General features: G+C 41.8%; 1 protein-coding gene across 16 annotated transcripts in view; it reads left to right on the forward strand.

The window, feature by feature from the left end:
* The first annotated feature begins 3,702 nt into the window (after positions 1-3,702).
* The window catches only part of htt (huntingtin), a 34,073-nt gene continuing 21,460 nt past the window's right edge, over positions 3,703-16,315 (forward strand). For 4 of the 16 annotated variants that reach the window (XM_069529862.1, XM_069529868.1, XM_069529863.1 and 1 more), the window contains exons 1-20: positions 3,721-4,073; positions 6,230-6,312; positions 6,890-7,023; positions 7,264-7,323; positions 7,512-7,591; positions 7,872-8,010; positions 8,445-8,586; positions 8,704-8,882; positions 8,966-9,170; positions 9,449-9,496; positions 9,763-9,840; positions 9,960-10,366; positions 12,357-12,530; positions 13,415-13,541; positions 13,627-13,742; positions 13,884-13,995; positions 14,251-14,388; positions 15,716-15,874; positions 15,981-16,078; positions 16,160-16,299. In XM_069529862.1, coding sequence (XP_069385963.1) covers positions 3,976-4,073; positions 6,230-6,312; positions 6,890-7,023; positions 7,264-7,323; positions 7,512-7,591; positions 7,872-8,010; positions 8,445-8,586; positions 8,704-8,882; positions 8,966-9,170; positions 9,449-9,496; positions 9,763-9,840; positions 9,960-10,366; positions 12,357-12,530; positions 13,415-13,541; positions 13,627-13,742; positions 13,884-13,995; positions 14,251-14,388; positions 15,716-15,874; positions 15,981-16,078; positions 16,160-16,299 — 2,717 coding nt within the window. In that variant the 5' untranslated portion in view covers positions 3,721-3,975. Of the gene's footprint in view, positions 4,074-6,229; positions 6,314-6,889; positions 7,024-7,263; positions 7,324-7,511; positions 7,592-7,871; positions 8,011-8,444; positions 8,587-8,703; positions 8,883-8,965; positions 9,171-9,448; positions 9,497-9,762; positions 9,841-9,959; positions 10,367-12,356; positions 12,531-13,414; positions 13,542-13,626; positions 13,743-13,883; positions 13,996-14,250; positions 14,389-15,715; positions 15,875-15,980; positions 16,079-16,159; positions 16,300-16,315 lie in introns of all 16 variants that reach the window. The other 12 variants (XM_020084125.2, XM_020084130.2, XM_020084131.2 and 9 more) reach the window with 7 other exon arrangements.

Genomic DNA, 16,315 nt, shown 5'->3' on the forward strand with positions numbered 1-16,315 from the left:
TCGTTCATTTTTTCCTTCTTTTGTCGTACTACCTACCTTTTTTGTGTCATTGACCTGTTTCGTGCAGAGTGGAAACGCTTTCCCTCGAAACTTCTTAGTAATTTGCTTCATATACTGTATTTTTTTAGTACACCAGAAAGCCTATGAGTGACTGGAGATTGATTCGGAACATATTAGGACAGATGATGATGAGGACAATGATGCCACTGTAGTAGATCTGACCTGCAGCATCATCGAGAAAACAAATTGCTGATGCATCAAACTAACTTCCAATGATCCAGCTGTCAGCAGCTATTAGCCTCTGCACACAGTCGAGACACAGCCTGCTTTGGCCTCTGCCTGATGATCGTAGATAGCACGATCCCTTTTGGCCACTTATCCTGCTGGTAGAACGCTTGTTACATCCAGTGGCTTCAGCTGTGTTTGTGATAAAGATAAAAATCTGTTCATCGTAATCGTGGCCATATTTGATTATTGCTTTGAAGTCCTTGATGTTGTTCTCTCTGAGGAAGGACATCAGAAAGTTGCTTGTATGCGAGTAGACAAGGAGAAACACTTGACCACTTCCACTGCTACAATATGTATGCATTTTGTTTGGTTTCCTTTCAATTTAACCAATCATGAACAAATGTTCTGTACATTTCCCAATCATGTTAGAATCAGGATTCATTTGTCTGCTCTCACTTGCATTTCTGATGCCATTTCCCTTCATGAGAAAGATGCTGTATACTCCCCATCACCTGTTTTAATGCTGTGAATATCCAATCTGGACATGTTAGCTTTGTGTGTGTATATTACACTGTATGCTAATGCAGCTTTTGGTCAGTCTAATGCATTGAAGTAAATTAGCCTTGTGCTGTAAGAATTGAGTTACATTAAGGATTAATTCATAATATGAGTCTATTTCTCTCCACAAAAAAAAGCAATGTCTGCCTTTTTTTTCACCATTTTTTAGAGATTTTATTAAATCATTTAGGGGCTTGAATGTCAGTTGATTCTATTTCTAACATTTGAGATAACATGCAGTTAAAATGGTACGCATAGAGTTCCCCGTCTGTTTGGAGAGTCTGCGGTTTGCCGATAATTTTTTTTCTCCCCTTGTTGCACACTCCATTATCAAAATCAGGAATCGAACGCGTGCATCTAGCTGTTGCTGGCTTTCGTTACTTGAGTTTCTTTACTGTCTTTATTTTTTTGTTGTTGTTGCTCTCAGGCACATTTTAAAGCTGATTTCTCTTGCCAGTGTAGATTTTAGCCTTTTAGCTCTTTAGCCTCAAAAACCTTGTAAATGATGTATTTCTAACATGTAACTAAGCTCTAACACACACACACACGCTCACAGGGAAACAAATGTGTTTGCCTGCCATGCCTCTGTCATTGTTTGGAGGAACTTTACTGTCATACCATCCATACAGAAGTAAAGTTGAGTTCTATTCAGTTTCATTGCACTATGGTGTGTTTTGACAATGATTATATAGGAAGTGTCTTTAACTTTTTTTGCCAATGATACCAAAAGCGACATTTGAGTAAATCGAACTTGTTTGGTTTGCTAAAGAATTTACTAAAGAAAGACTGATAGCCTTTATTCTATGTGCCAATTCTTAGAGTTAATTTCTGACATCCCATCTTTTTCAACCTCTTAATCCTTCCGTCCGCTCTGAGAGAAATTCCTTCACATAAAGGAACTTTCAACAGTTCAACAGTTTTGAATGTCCGCACTAAGTGCATTTTAATGCCTGTTTTAAAAAATACATATGTTTTATTACTCAAGCATGTATTGGTTTGTAATACTTCAGGTTCCTTATATATGTAAATTATGACCTTCTAGTGCCAACATATCTCACTGGTATCTGAGAACAACCTTATAAATGGCATGGTGACCAGCTGAATTAGCCCAGTTTGAATACACAAACAAGCATTCCTGTTCTCCTGCCTTCCTCCAAGGCGCTGATGGCGAGTGCGTCACCCTAGAAACTGGGATGATGCTCGCTAGCAACATTTAGAAGTGAGAGATCCCCAGTTCCTTGATGTCATCTGAGTCTAGTTTTGGAATAACCACCGATACAATTCTGGAAATTCTCCAGGTTTTGGTTCAGATGTGTCAGTGAAGTGATTTATTTTTTTTATTTGTTATTTTTTGAAGGAAGGAAGGAATGGGAGAATGCATTATTGGTGTTCAGACTGGGCCTGGGACTTCTTGATTTTTCTTTTCTTCTTTTTTTGTATCTGTACAGTCATGTCGTTCAACCACTGCAGTCATTGTTAATTCTTGTACAAGTTGTATCACTGGTTGTTGTACCATATCTGACATTTGTAATTATGAAATAATACACTGCCATTTGTATAAAAAAAATCTTTTGTCTTGACTTACTTGTGTCATATTTAATTTTGTGGTTTGCTGCAAATGAGGAAAAATAGTTTCATGCTGCTATGAGCTGTGTTGTGTCCAAGCCACAGTATGCAACTGCACTGATGGCATTAGAGCAGTGGCTCCCAAAAAAGTGTGGACCCCCTGGGGGGTTATGAGACACAGAGAAGGGCTCGCAGTATCACAAATACAATTTTTAAAAACAGATTTATTAAAAAAACAAACACTTTAGCCATAATTCTTTACTGAAAATGAAGTCAATAACAAAATAATAACAATATAAAATAATAATTATACAAAATTATGATCCTTTCTGATTGTCTGAAACCCCACACATACTTAAAAGTCCAGTGTGTAAGATTTAGGTTAAAGAAAACTATTGACAGAAATTTAATGTAGAATTAATGTTAATCTTTTCACCAGTTCGTTTCATCTAAATTGTATGAATTGTAGTTTTCTTTACCCTACAAAAGGCCCTTTAAATTTAAATACTTTATATTTACATCAAGGGGCTCCTCTCTATGGAGGCTGCCATGTTTTTTACATTAGTCCAGACTGAACAAACTAAACACCTTTTGAGTTTTTATGACAACTGAAGCTACCACAGGTTCTTTTTCATGTTTGGAAGGAGAGGGTGAGGTGAGGGGTGTTCATCTGCAACATGCAACTTCAACACCCGATGTCACTAAATTCTACACACTGTAACGTGATCATGTCAAATAGGTGACAGCATCATTTATATTAATGTCAATTTACAACATGAGGAATATTGTGGGATGTGCATGTAGTCGATTTATTTCGTATCAATATCCTCAGGGATTTCGGGGGGGTCCCAAGTTTCTTTATTTGGGGTCAGGGGACTGAAGAGTTTGGGGACCCCTGCAGTTGAAGATAGCTGCTGCAAGTAGGACTTCATTTAAACTAAAGTAAAGATTTGATGACAGGTTGAAGTTATAGATTTCTCTATAATGGACGGTTGTCTTCATTCATCCTTTGCCACTCCCACTGAGTGTGAATGGTGCTCATAATAAACTTTAGTGTAAATGAACTCGTGGATGTGTCAGATAAAGTGAGATCTCCCTCCTCTTTGATCTGATCTAATCCCCAGGATGCTCTCGTGGCCACAGATCTCCCTGCTACAATATTATTGTTGCACAAATCTCTCTTTGTACAAATCTGGATTTCAGGGTCTCGTGACAGCAACAATAACACAAGGGTGATAAAGTGGCACAGACAACCATTGGTGTTCACCCGCGTCACTCAGCGTTGAGGCGCATTCTAATTGGCCGTTGAGTCTGAACCCCGCCCCTCTCGGTCAACCTGTCACACACTCCACTTCCCGGTGAGATTTGTCGGGGGAACGCGACGCTGCATCGAAGATGGCTCGTCACCGACAAACGTTTCGCTCACTCGGGAATCAAATCGTGGAAGAATAGGAGACTTCGTGCAGGAAGCGGAGAGCCGGCGGTAGCTGTCGCGAGCAGTGTTAGCGCTCTGGCCGCTCCCCGCCCCGCTGGGCTCCCTCCGTGCGGCTAACCTGTCCCCTCCGTGCCCGTTAGCTCCCATAGTAAATATTAGCCAGTCTGCTTTAGTTGTTGATTACTAAAATGGCCACCATGGAGAAACTGATGAAGGCCTTCGAGTCTCTGAAGTCCTTTCAGCAGCAGCAGGGGCCACCGACCGCCGAGGAGCTCGTCCAGAAGCAGTGAGTAGATTTTAGTCTAACGGCGGTCGCGTAGCAGGCGAGCTAGCCGCCGCTGGACAGGACGGGGAAGCTTAGCTCGCTAGCTAACGTTAGCACCCCTCAGCGAAACACGATTTAGGAGTTAGCATGAAGCTAGTTACGCTAACAAGCCAGGAATAACAAGCTGCTATTTGTGCATCTCTTGATATTATAGCTTCTTGCTAGACACTGTAGCTGCAGATAACGAGGCTCCAACCCTCGGCATTCACGTTATGTGTCAACTACACAGGTCAGAAGGATCACAGCAGCTGAATGATAGCTTACGTCGAGGCTACGCAAATGTATACCCACGCACCTGCCAAGGACCAATTGATCTGTTAGGATTTGTTTTATAAGTTAACCTCAGCTGTTAGAAAATCCGCGTGAACAAAGTGATCGTAATATTTTGCATTTAATGCTACAGCAGAAGGATAGATAGTGGAAATGCTTAATCCAAAGACGATGCGCATTCATTGCCCTTCTGATGCACCCGCACTCATTTACTCCATCCTGATCAATGGAGCGAGTGGTTCTGTCTCAGCCAGGCCTGTTTGTGTTGTTATTGTTATGCCTCTGCTCAAGAGGCGACGCGTTGTCATTCACATGCCAGCATCGCTTCAGATGGATAATTTAGTTTGTCAGTCTCCAGATAAGGTCACGTACAAGATAAAGCAATCCTAGTCCCACAAAGGGGGATGTCCAAAAAGGGCACCAGTAAAAGTAATAAATAAGTAAACATGCAACATAACACAAGGTAATATAAATAGAAAAGAAACGATGTACACAGTGTACACAGAATATATACAGTAAGCAGGGAATGCACATTAGTCATCAGATGGCACAGATAGAAATTGCATGGTGTCATAAGGATCTGTCGTGTTATGAATATGAATTTTTCATGGCACTACGATGGTTTTAGTCTTTGAATAGTACCAGCACGTTCATCAGGCTCATGTCTCAGTCCAGAGGTCCCTAAAACAATTCCATCTGATCTCAGCGATACTTTCTCCTTCATGTTTCCCCTTTTTGATTTGTATAACTAATTGATTGAGTTATTATTAATGTCATACATTATATCTACCTTGTATGAATTGGTATCACTCTCTATTCAACATAACAGCTGAACGCTCCTATCCAAAATATGTTTTGTTCTACAAGGACTTATCTTAGAGGAAAGCAGGTCTCTCCCATCACGCACTGAGCGTCTGCTGTCGGTGGAAAGCAGCTGTGGTGCCAAAGCTGCAGCTGCCTGGCTCTTTATAAGATTATCATTCCTTTGTCAATACGACAGGGCAGCAAGTCCGACAAAGTTTGATTCAGCTGACACAATGTTACGGTCCCATGTAATCAGTACAGTGGCAGGTCAGGTTCATCCGTATGAAGTCATCAGCATCTTTATTGTTGTTTGTTTGTAGGCTATTCAGAGGGTTTCTATAAGGAGGTCACGTTACTTGATTAATTATGTAATGACTGATAATAATTGCTGTTTAGTTCTCATGACACGAAGTGAAACAACAGCTCCTTTAAAACTGTACCTAGCATTGATCCTTACACTCTACATCTTTTGCAGTATTATGTATGCCACACATTATGAACTATGCTTGATGCGTGTATATACTGTTAGATGATGCAATGATGTCGTAACCATGGATTTTGGTGCTCGGTCGATTTAGCAATCTTAAAAAAACTCTTCAGCCAAGATTACATTCCACAGGCCGGGTAGGTCTGAAATGATGGTGTGAGTTTCCAGTTAAACACATTGAAGTGGACATTTCTATCATTTAATCAGAGGACACTGTTGATTTTAACTCTACACTGTGATTCTGGGGGTCTGTTTAGTTGAAATGAGCAATGTTGCAATGTTTTATGGAGTGGCACTGACCTCTTGTATTCATTATTCCAGTCATTGTGCTGTTTGGCTATTAGTAAGCGATTAAATTACGATCTCGTCTAGAGATTGAAGATTTCTGGCTCTGGTCTTGCATGAAGGCCCTGACTTAGTCTGTGCACCCGATTATTTTCTCCAAACCTTCTCTCTCTCTCTTCTATCTAAAATTACTATTTATCCTTCTCTTTGTTTTACTCCCTCTTGCTCTCCGTTTCTTGTCCTCATGCTCTCCATATTTCTTCTTTCACAGGAAAAAGGAACAGGCTACTACAAAGAAGGACAGGGTGACCCATTGTCTGACAATATGTGAAAACATTGTGGCTCAGTCTCTGAGGTAGGCCTTGTTAGTTTAATTAAGATCTCTTTTTTTTTTAACTAAGTTGTGTGATAACAATTTACCTAAGTTGAAAGGTCCAGTGTGCATGATTTAGAGGGCTCTATCAGTAAAACTTAAATATAATATTCAGAATTATGTTTTCATTAGTGCATAATCACCTGTAACTGAGAATCATTGTGTTTTCATTACCTTGGAATGAGCCCTTTATATCTGGACCTGTTTCTTTTCCATGGAGTCTGTCACGTTTCTACAGTAGCCCAGAACAGACAAACCAGAGCAGAGATGCTCATCTCCATGCCGTTCAGAACTGGTAGTTACTATAATCAATATGTTTCAATTATTTCAATTCTGATAACTACTATAGTTTCTCCAGGTATTATTGAAAATACTATTATCTATTTGTTTTTTTGAGTCACGTATACACCTGAGTGGAACAGTGGCAATGGTATGGGCATGTTCATTTGAGTGCTTCATTTGTGAACAGTTGAGAGTAGAGTTATTGACATACACATGCAATGTCTGTCATATAAAGTTAATTGTGTAATGACATTTGCCTGACTTTTGTTCTCTATGGTCCTGGGAGCAGAACGTCTCCAGAGTTTCAGAAACTACTGGGCATCGCCATGGAGATGTTCCTGCTCTGCAGCGATGACAGCGAATCAGATGTCCGAATGGTAGCTGATGAGTGCCTGAACAAAATCATCAAAGTGAGCAGGATCCCATGAACTCTCTGGCAGGCTCCCTTCAACATCCCTCATGTTTCCGTAAAAATAATAGAACAGCCAATTTATTATAAGTTGATGTCTAGCTGGTACACACTGTGGACATGGTAGACTTAAAATAATGATGCATCCCTTAATTTGTGATCATAATCATTTTAAATAAGTTTTCCTTGCTGAATCATCCATGATGCTCACAGTGCTTGTTATATTTATATTTCTCTTTAGGCACTGATGGACTCCAACTTGCCCAGACTGCAGCTGGAGCTGTACAAAGAAATTAAAAAGGTGATGAGATATGTCTGGTGTGTGTGTCATGTTTGTCTTTCAACAGTATTATTCTCAGACTCATGATCCATGTGAAGTGTTGAAATTATTTCATTATTTAGTTATTTTTACAGCATATTGCTTAGATTGTGTTAAATGGTGTTAATGCGATGGTGGTGATGTTGAGTAATGTTTGTGTGCCTCTGTAGAACGGTGCCTCTCGGAGTCTGAGAGCAGCTCTGTGGAGGTTCGCTGAGCTTGCCCACCTCATCAGACCACAGAAATGCAGGTAAATACCTAAATGCCTGAAAATGTTTTTTACCTTGTTCACATGACAACCATATTACAGTTGCCAAACTTGGCGTCCTACCTGAGGCGCAATAAATGTGTACATCTAAAAAATCTGAACTCATTCAAACGTCTGTGCCAGGTTATTTAAATCAAATGTGTCTATTATTTCACACAGAATTAGCTGGTTAAAGGATGCAACGCTACTGTCCCAACTCAGATTTAAATGCCCTGTACTAACCTTGTCTTCCCCCCCACGTTTTTTCCTACTTGTGGTGCAGACCCTACCTGGTCAACCTGTTGCCGTGCCTCACCAGAATCACTAAGCGGCAGGAGGAGACAGTGCAGGAGACTCTGGCTGCAGCAATGCCCAAGATTATGGCAGCTCTGGGACACTTTGCCAACGATGGCGAGATCAAGGTATCAACACAAAGTAGAAACACTGGAAGCAGTGTGGAGTGGTCATTCAATTTAGGCTCAGATAACTGTTGTATTAAAAAAAAAATTGTTGGTGTTTCCTTTCATGTTTCCTGATTTCTTCAGCCTATCAATCACATGCTTGACATAGTTTATACTGTAGGTCATAAGTTTTAGAACATTCCCAGCTCTTCATTTTTTGATTAAATGTAAACAGTTCAAGTCCAGTGAATAACCTGAAATGATAAAAAGGTGAGATGGGAAATTGTCCAAAGTTAAACAAAAAAGATGTTCGATTCTTTGTCACATATGTGAAGTGTCGTGGGCAGAAACCTCTAGCAATATCTGAGCTTTAACTTCTTTTTCAAAACAAAATCATGAAGAGAACGTGACAGAAGTAGCATATTTTCATTGTAGTCTAACCACATCTGTTCCAGGTGCTGCTAAAGTCATTTGTGGCCAGCCTGAAGTCTAGCTCACCGACCATCAGACGGACTGCAGCAAGTTCAGCTGTCAGCGTGTGCCAACACTCCAGACGCACCAGCTACTTTTACACCTGGCTCCTTAATGTGCTGCTGGGTAGGACAAACAGACCCACACACTTCTTGCATATTCAATTCTTTATTTTGTTTAGTATCAGATTGCTTTTAGTTACAGGTTCAAGGCAACAGATATTCACATTTCATCCTTTTCCAGGGCTGTTGGTTCCAGTGGATGAGGAGCACCCCAGCCACTTAATTCTGGGGGTGCTGTTAACTCTTCGCTACCTGATGCCTCTGCTGCAGCAGCAAGTCAACACCACCAGCCTCAAAGGAAGCTTTGGAGTCATGAGGAAGGAGGCAGATGTACAGCCAACACCTGAGCAGCTGCTACAGGTAAGGAAAAGAGTGTGTGAGAGACATGAAGAGAGAAAGTTCTGATGAAGTTTTGGCTCACTTTTCTGTGTGTGTGTCTCGAGGTGTACGAGCTGACGCTACACTACACGCAGCACTGGGATCACAACGTGGTCACAGCCGCTCTGGAGCTGCTTCAGCAGATGTTCAGGACGCCCCCGCCAGAGCTTCTGCACATGCTCATCACCGCTGGCAGCATTCAGCATGCCACTGTGTTTCGCCAGGACACAGAGAGCCGTGCACGCTCTGGCAGCATCCTCGAGCTCATTGGTAAACACATCAGTTAATCCCTCTTGTACTGGTTAACGTGGGCCCTGCAGTAGTTAATTCACTCACCCATATTGACTTTGTCAGGATATTCGTTGACCAAACTACCAGTGCTCTTTTCTAGTTTCTGCTTCGGTCTGTGTTTGTGGCCTTTTGGTTTGCTTTGCTAACTCATTCCCTATCCTCTTGAACTTACTGTCTCCTATGAGTCTCTCTGAGCTTTTGTGGCTTTTCTCTTCCTCACCTCCCGTTTCTACTTCCTGTTTTCCTGCCATCTGCAGCAGGGGGAGGGTCTTCCTGCAGTCCACTCCTACTCAGGAAACAGAGAGGTGACTAGTCTATTTATCTCCTGCTCACCTCACCCCTCTTACCGAAGTTCAACTCAGGGCATGGGCAAATTTACCTTTGACTAGGTCACTGCAAATAATCAAAATAACTTGAATGTGTATGATTAATGATATGCAATGAGACACTTGCTGGTTTCTATTATGAATGTGCTCAGTCTGAAGTAAATTGCCCACCCCCAGGTTGTCCTGATCTCCATCTTGTGTTTATTGATTGTTAATCTTTATGTTATTACATCTGTTGTTTTCAGGTAAGATGCTTTCAGGAGAGGAGGATGGTTTGGAGGATGATCCTGAGAGGACAGAAGTGACTGCTGGTGCCTTTACAGGTGAGATACATCAACCCGCAGGCAGAATGAATAGTTTGTGATAAATGTGGCGCTCTGAAATACTTAAATTAACTTTTAAAACAAGATGGTAGTGTTATTGTCTATTTCTTTACTTGTAGCATCAGTCGTTGGTGCAGACAGCTCCTCTGCAGCCCAGGTTGACATCATCACTGAGCAGCCCCGCTCCTCCCAGCATACCCTGCAGCCTGGCGACTCCGTGGACCTCAGTGCCTCCTCAGAGCAGGGCGGCGGCGGTGGTGGTGGCACATCTGCATCAGACACGCCAGAGTCACCCAATGACAACGAGGAGGAAATGCTGAGTCGTAGCTCCAGTGGTGGGGCCAACATCACTCCAGAGACAGCTGACTACACCACGCCAGAAAACGCCATGCCAGAGGGAGGGCCCTTAGGAGAGGCTGGGAATCTGCCAGGCACCAACGATCGCTCATTCCCACCCAGTGACTCGTCCCAGACCACCACAGAGGGACCGGACTCAGCTGTCACCCCCTCAGACGTAGCAGAACTGGTCAGTATGACTGTACGGGCATCTGAGTGAGATCTTTTGAGTTTTAGGACAACAGCTTGAACATACAGCACTTTATTTTAGTTAAATGTGAAATACAGAGGACAGCGTTCTTCCCTGGTTTAAGAAAAACTCAAATGCTGTCATCACCTTGGATTCTTCAATGTCCAAACAGCCAGTTAAAGGTCCAGTGTGTAAGATTTAGGTGAAAGGGAACTATTGGCAGAAATTTAATGTAGAATAATCCTCATGATGTTTTCACCAGTTTGTTTCATCTAAATTGTATAAATTGTAGTTTTCTTAACCCGGGAAAAGGCCCTTTATATTGAAATACTTTATATATAAATCGAGGGGGTCCTCTCTACAGATGCCACCATGTTTTTACATTAGTCCAGACTGGACAAACTAAACACCTTTGAGTTTTTATGAGAACTGAAGCTGCCACAGGTTCTTTTTCATGTTTGGAAGGAGAGGGTGAGGTGAGGGGTGTTCATCTGCAACATGCAATTAGATATTACACAATTCTACACACTGTTCCTTTAATGTCCATTCTTCAAATCCTAATTCTATGAAGTGAAATGTAGCATAATTCTTACATTTTATTCTTATTTCTGTTTCTCACAACAGCTGCAGTTCGATGCAAACCCTGAAGCATACACATAAAAATTTAACCTGTCTTCAAATGTTACTTTTTATAACATGAACCTAAAAATTGAGGAAAGGCACGAACAAAGGTTTGGGTCAGTTTGAGTCAATACTTATTAACCTTCTCTTTGTGAAACATCACAATTTTGCATATTCATATTTGTAGCCAGCTAAGAGTCTTTCTGCTCTTGATTCTGGGATTTTCTCCCTCTCCGGTATTTTTTAGGTTTAGGATCTACCGATAGATTTCCAGTGACGTTTAGGTCTGCAGGAATGGGGAGGCTTTTCTCCACCAGAACCTGGTGATGGTTAGAATCCTTTCTACCCCCTCATCCATGCAATGTTTAAAGTGCCACTGGCTGTCACATAACCCCAAAGCAAAATAGTCCCACCCAATGCTTACCAGTTGGCAAATGGGGGCGCTGGTAGCTTTTGCACATGCCGCAGTTAACAAGTAAAAAAAATGTCTGTTTGCTGCAGGGGTTGTTTCATTTTAATCCACTACAATATGAGTACACTTCACTGTCAGCGCTCTCTCAAAGCAAATAAGGATATATTCGTTATATCTCATTCCAGACAGCTAATGGCTTTACTTTGTGCAGTTCAGCATGAAAGGATTTGGTTCATGGTGGTGTTGAGGGCTGAGATGGTGAACACAATCTTTAAACCAATCAAACCTCAGTGAAGACTGTTGTGTCAGTTGTTTCAAAGTGTTTTCACTGTTTTTTTCTTGTTCATGAGCACCTTAATGAATGACTCAACCATGTCACTCACTAAATACCTGTCGTTTTCCCAGGAGCTCAAAAATATGAAATTATACTGAATTAAAAATGATTTTGTCTGATATTAGCAAAGACTTTCTTTACGTCAGGTAAGACACAGGCACTTGCTTTATAGAAGGCTGTGGGATACTGCAGACAGTGGGCTGTGTGTGTAGTTAGTCAGTGTTTTAATTATAAAACTGAAATGTAAAATGTATGTAGGCATTTTAACTTTGGACATCTCCTCATTCTATTTGTGGCCTTGTCCCAGAGGATTGCTTTAGCACTTAACACACTGGAAAGTGATTGACAGCCATGTTTGAAGGTCTTTGGTATTTAATGGAGTGAAACGTGAATCTCAAATGTCACACATGAAGATTATATTATAAAAAGTTCTTCTCATCATTATTCAGTATTGGACAGAACTGTGATCGATCACTCTGCAGATTGAATCCATTGAGTTTTATGCAGGTCACTTGAACCTGTTGCCCTCTGGAGACATCCTGTTTTGAGAATGTCCTTTCTAACAATTCCACCTCTATGATCTTGCCCCCCTCTCCTTTATCCTTCTCATAACTCCACCGCAGTCACGCACTCCATTGCCACGGGTGATCGAGCCGCCCTCACCAACCTCCACCGAGGGTCCCGATGGCACAGACAGCGACTCCTCTGTCTACACCGTTTCCTCTTCGTCTTCTTCGTTCTCTTTCTCCTCCTCTTTCTCTTTCTATGCCACTTCCTCCTCTAGCACTAGTGAAAAGGTCAGCCAATTGGACACAGTGAAAACGAGTGGGAGGGGCTTGCTTGTCTGGAAACTTTTGGCTTTCTTCATTCTTTCACCTTTCGTTCGCTTGTTCGTCTCAACCCATGCACAGAATTAGCCCTGATTATTTCTTCTTTCCCCTCTTTACTACATTGACAACATACGCTCCCCTTGTTCCCCTTGTGTCCAGTGGTTTTCCTTCCAAAAAATAACAAGCCTCTGAAAGTTCTTTGTAAAAACAAGCAACCCTGATATCCTATGTTACTGGCTTTCCACAAGTTCAAAAATAGAAGCATGAAGACCATATTTTCCTTAAATGTGTTTCCTTAAATCCCTTTCTAGAGGCTGTGACGGGCTTTTGTTCCAGCTGGAGCCAAACAGGGACAGAAAACATGGATATAAATTCCTCATGAGTACTTCATAGATACAGCTTTTTGTCAAAGACCTAGTTTTCACTTTTTCTTTAGTGGTTAATATCATAAAATGTGATACTTGACTAATCTAGGGGACATTCATTCCAGAGAAAGTTTGGATCAAAAGCTTGCTCTTCCTCTGGCAGATTGTGGCATCCACAATTGAAGTTGTCAAGCCTGTGCTTCTTCCTGTATGCAGTTGATTTACTGTATATTGCATTTGGACCCAAGCATGATTCAAATGATGAGTTTTATTTAAGGGAACACTAGTTTGATATGCAATTCTAATCATTTGTTGTGATGTGTCTTTGTCTTCCACCAAGCAAATCTAACTCAGTGACTCAAAACTCTTCATGTTTCCTTTGCATGTGATTGCATTTCAAACTAAGGCAGATTCATACATTCGGTGTATTTGCAAAGATGAGTCTAGTTCCACTCTGGAGATATTTGTTTTGTGTCTGTACACAAGGTGCTGGACGGCAGTGAGAGTCAGTACTCTGGGATGCAGATCGGGACACTACAGGATGAGGAAGATGAAGGAGCAGCACCTTCCTCCCAAGAAGAACCAGCAGAACCATTCCTGCAGTCAGCACTCGGTATGTCTGTACACACACACACACACGACTCTGGAGACTGATTTTACGCCATGATTATGATTAATGTTTCTGTGTTTGTGTGCAGCTCTGAGCAAGCCTCATCTTTTCGAAGGCCGAGGCCACAACCGGCAGGGTTCAGACAGCAGCGTGGACCGCTTCATACCAAAGGACGAACCTCCTGAACCCGAACCAGACAACAAGGTGGAGACACACCCAACATAAAAAATCTTCATGCCAGCATTTCACAGTGGACAATAAGGTCCACGCTACAAAGGTCTACTAGAAGCAAAATGACAGCATTTCCTGTGTTTTGATTATGAATCTCCTCTGCCTGCTTCTTAGCAATCACGGATAAAGGGTCCTATTGGACATTACACAGACCAGGGGACGGAGCCGCTGGTGCACTGTGTACGGCTTCTCGCTGCTTCCTTCCTGCTGACAGGACAAAAGAATGGTGAGTGGTTATAAAAACTTTTTAAAATACATACATTTTAAAAGGTTGAGGGAAAGGAAAATAAAATGAATCTAAACATTATGTTGATCTGGTAACCATTCATCCACTACTACAATGAACAGATAATTAAGAGAACAACGTTAAAAACAACCATTTAGATACATTTTGTCACTAACGACATCTTTAGAATAAGAAAAGAAAAGTTCTTAAGGATAACCACTTTGTCATCTACTAATGTGTTTTCTCTTCTTCTAGGTCTGATCCCCGACAAGGAGGTGCGAGTGAGTGTGAAGGCCCTGGCGGTCAGCTGTGTCGGAGCAGCAGGAGCTCTACATCCTGAAGCCTTCTTTAATTCCCTGTACCTGGAGCCGCTGGACGGCGTCCCAGCAGAAGGTAGGTTTCTATGAGGCTTGACATCTCAGTAGGTCAATATCAAGAAAAATGTATTATTAAGACAAGGCTCCCAGGGGTGCACTTAGTGGACAATGTTAATGTTACAATGATCATCACAATATTAAGGCACATCATTTCATTTGAGTTCATCCCTCAGAGTCGAGTAGTTTTTATTAGTGTTTGATAAGGCTGGACCCAAGCAAGAATTATAGATATTCAACAATTTGTTCCTTATATTACAGAGACTATGAAGCAACACCAGATTTTTGCAATAGTGTTCCACGGGACCTTAAGGGTGACCGCCACTTAAACGTCACATAGTAAACAACCCAATCATCCCTCTGAGCTAAAACATTTTAGTGACAGACGGGAAAACATATTTGCTCTACTCTACATTCAATTTCAATAACATAACTGTACCAATAACAGGCACTTACACCAAGTGGACAGGGCGACCTGATGCAGTGAAATGATTTTACTTCGTCTGCGTTAGTTGGTTAGCAGGATTACGCAAAACAACTACTCAACTGATTTCCATGAAAATGCTGTGAAGGGGTGGGGCATTGCCCAAGGAAGAACCCATTAACCTTTCTGGATGCCCGGCACTCATTCAGATGTTTTCACTCATTACCTGATTATACCTGTGCACGGGTGGGGGTGGGCGGGGCTCTACAGGAAGCATGGTGATGTCACTGCACTCGGTGAACCAGTAAACTAGCAGGAGAGAGGGAGGTGTAAATTAAACACAGCTTGTACACACTCATGTTATCAGGACTTAAGTGAAAAGACTTGTGTGGGTGGAGCATTGACATTTAACATCTCACCCTTTGACATTATTTTAGGCATTTGCCATGAGGCAGTCATATGGATAAGATGATAAATTAATACTAATAAGTTTTCTAGACCTTCTCATTAGCAATTCATTATCTTTTGTAGTTTTTCTCACTCCTGTCCAGGGTTGAGGGCAGACGATGGTGCACTTTGTTAGGCCCCATGAGGCAAATCAGGATTTGTGGATATGGAGCTATACAAATATAATTTTGTTTACTGCTGAATTAAGTTTTGAAGCAAACAGCAGGATTCTTGATGCACTTGATGAACTTTTTGACACAATAGTATTTGTTCTTTATGCCACTAACATTGTAAATGTGGATTTTCTTTTGAAATGGCTGTATTTGATCTTGCATAAGGAGTAGTTTCCAGTTTTGAGGTCTTGTGCGCTAATGTAGTTCTTTGACCAATGGAAGTGCTAGTTTGTTAAAAGGCAATGATTGAATTTTCTTTTGCACTGTCATTGACCCTCATTCCTTTCTCTGCCCCCTTTCAGAGCAGCAGTATATCAGTGACGTTCTGTGTCTCATTGGCCATGGGGACCCTCAGATCCGAGGGGCCACAGCCATCCTCTGTGGAGCAATCATACAGGCCGCACTTACCAAAACACGTTTCAACATACAGACCTGGCTGGCCAGTGTGCAGACTTCAACAGGTTAGTGTGTGTGTTTTGTTTTCACAGGCCTGTTTGTCTTGCTGCTGACAAATTGAAAGTCTGGATTTTGTTTAATGGTGCTCTTCTCACCTGTCGTCCTGTCCAGGTAACCCCCTGTCCCTGTTGGACTTGGTGCCTTTACTCCAGAAAACTCTCAAAGATGAGTCCTCTGTCACCTGCAAGATGGCTTGTTCTGCAGTGAGGGTGAGACAGATCTGTTCAAGTGTGTCGATTACTTGTGTGTTTGTGTTTTGAGGCTGACCTTTTTAATGTGTGTGTGTTCAGCACTGCATCATGACAGTGTGCAGCAGTACTCTGAGTGAGCTCGGCTTGCAATTGGTGATAGACCTGCTGGCTCTGAAGGATTTATCCTATTGGCTCGTTCGCACAGAGCTTTTGGAGACCCTGGCTGAGATGGACTTCCGGTATGATTGATTTATT

This window comes from Paralichthys olivaceus, chromosome 8, assembly GCF_024713975.1.
Source record: "Paralichthys olivaceus isolate ysfri-2021 chromosome 8, ASM2471397v2, whole genome shotgun sequence".
In the NCBI taxonomy this organism is placed as follows: domain Eukaryota; kingdom Metazoa; phylum Chordata; class Actinopteri; order Pleuronectiformes; family Paralichthyidae; genus Paralichthys; species Paralichthys olivaceus.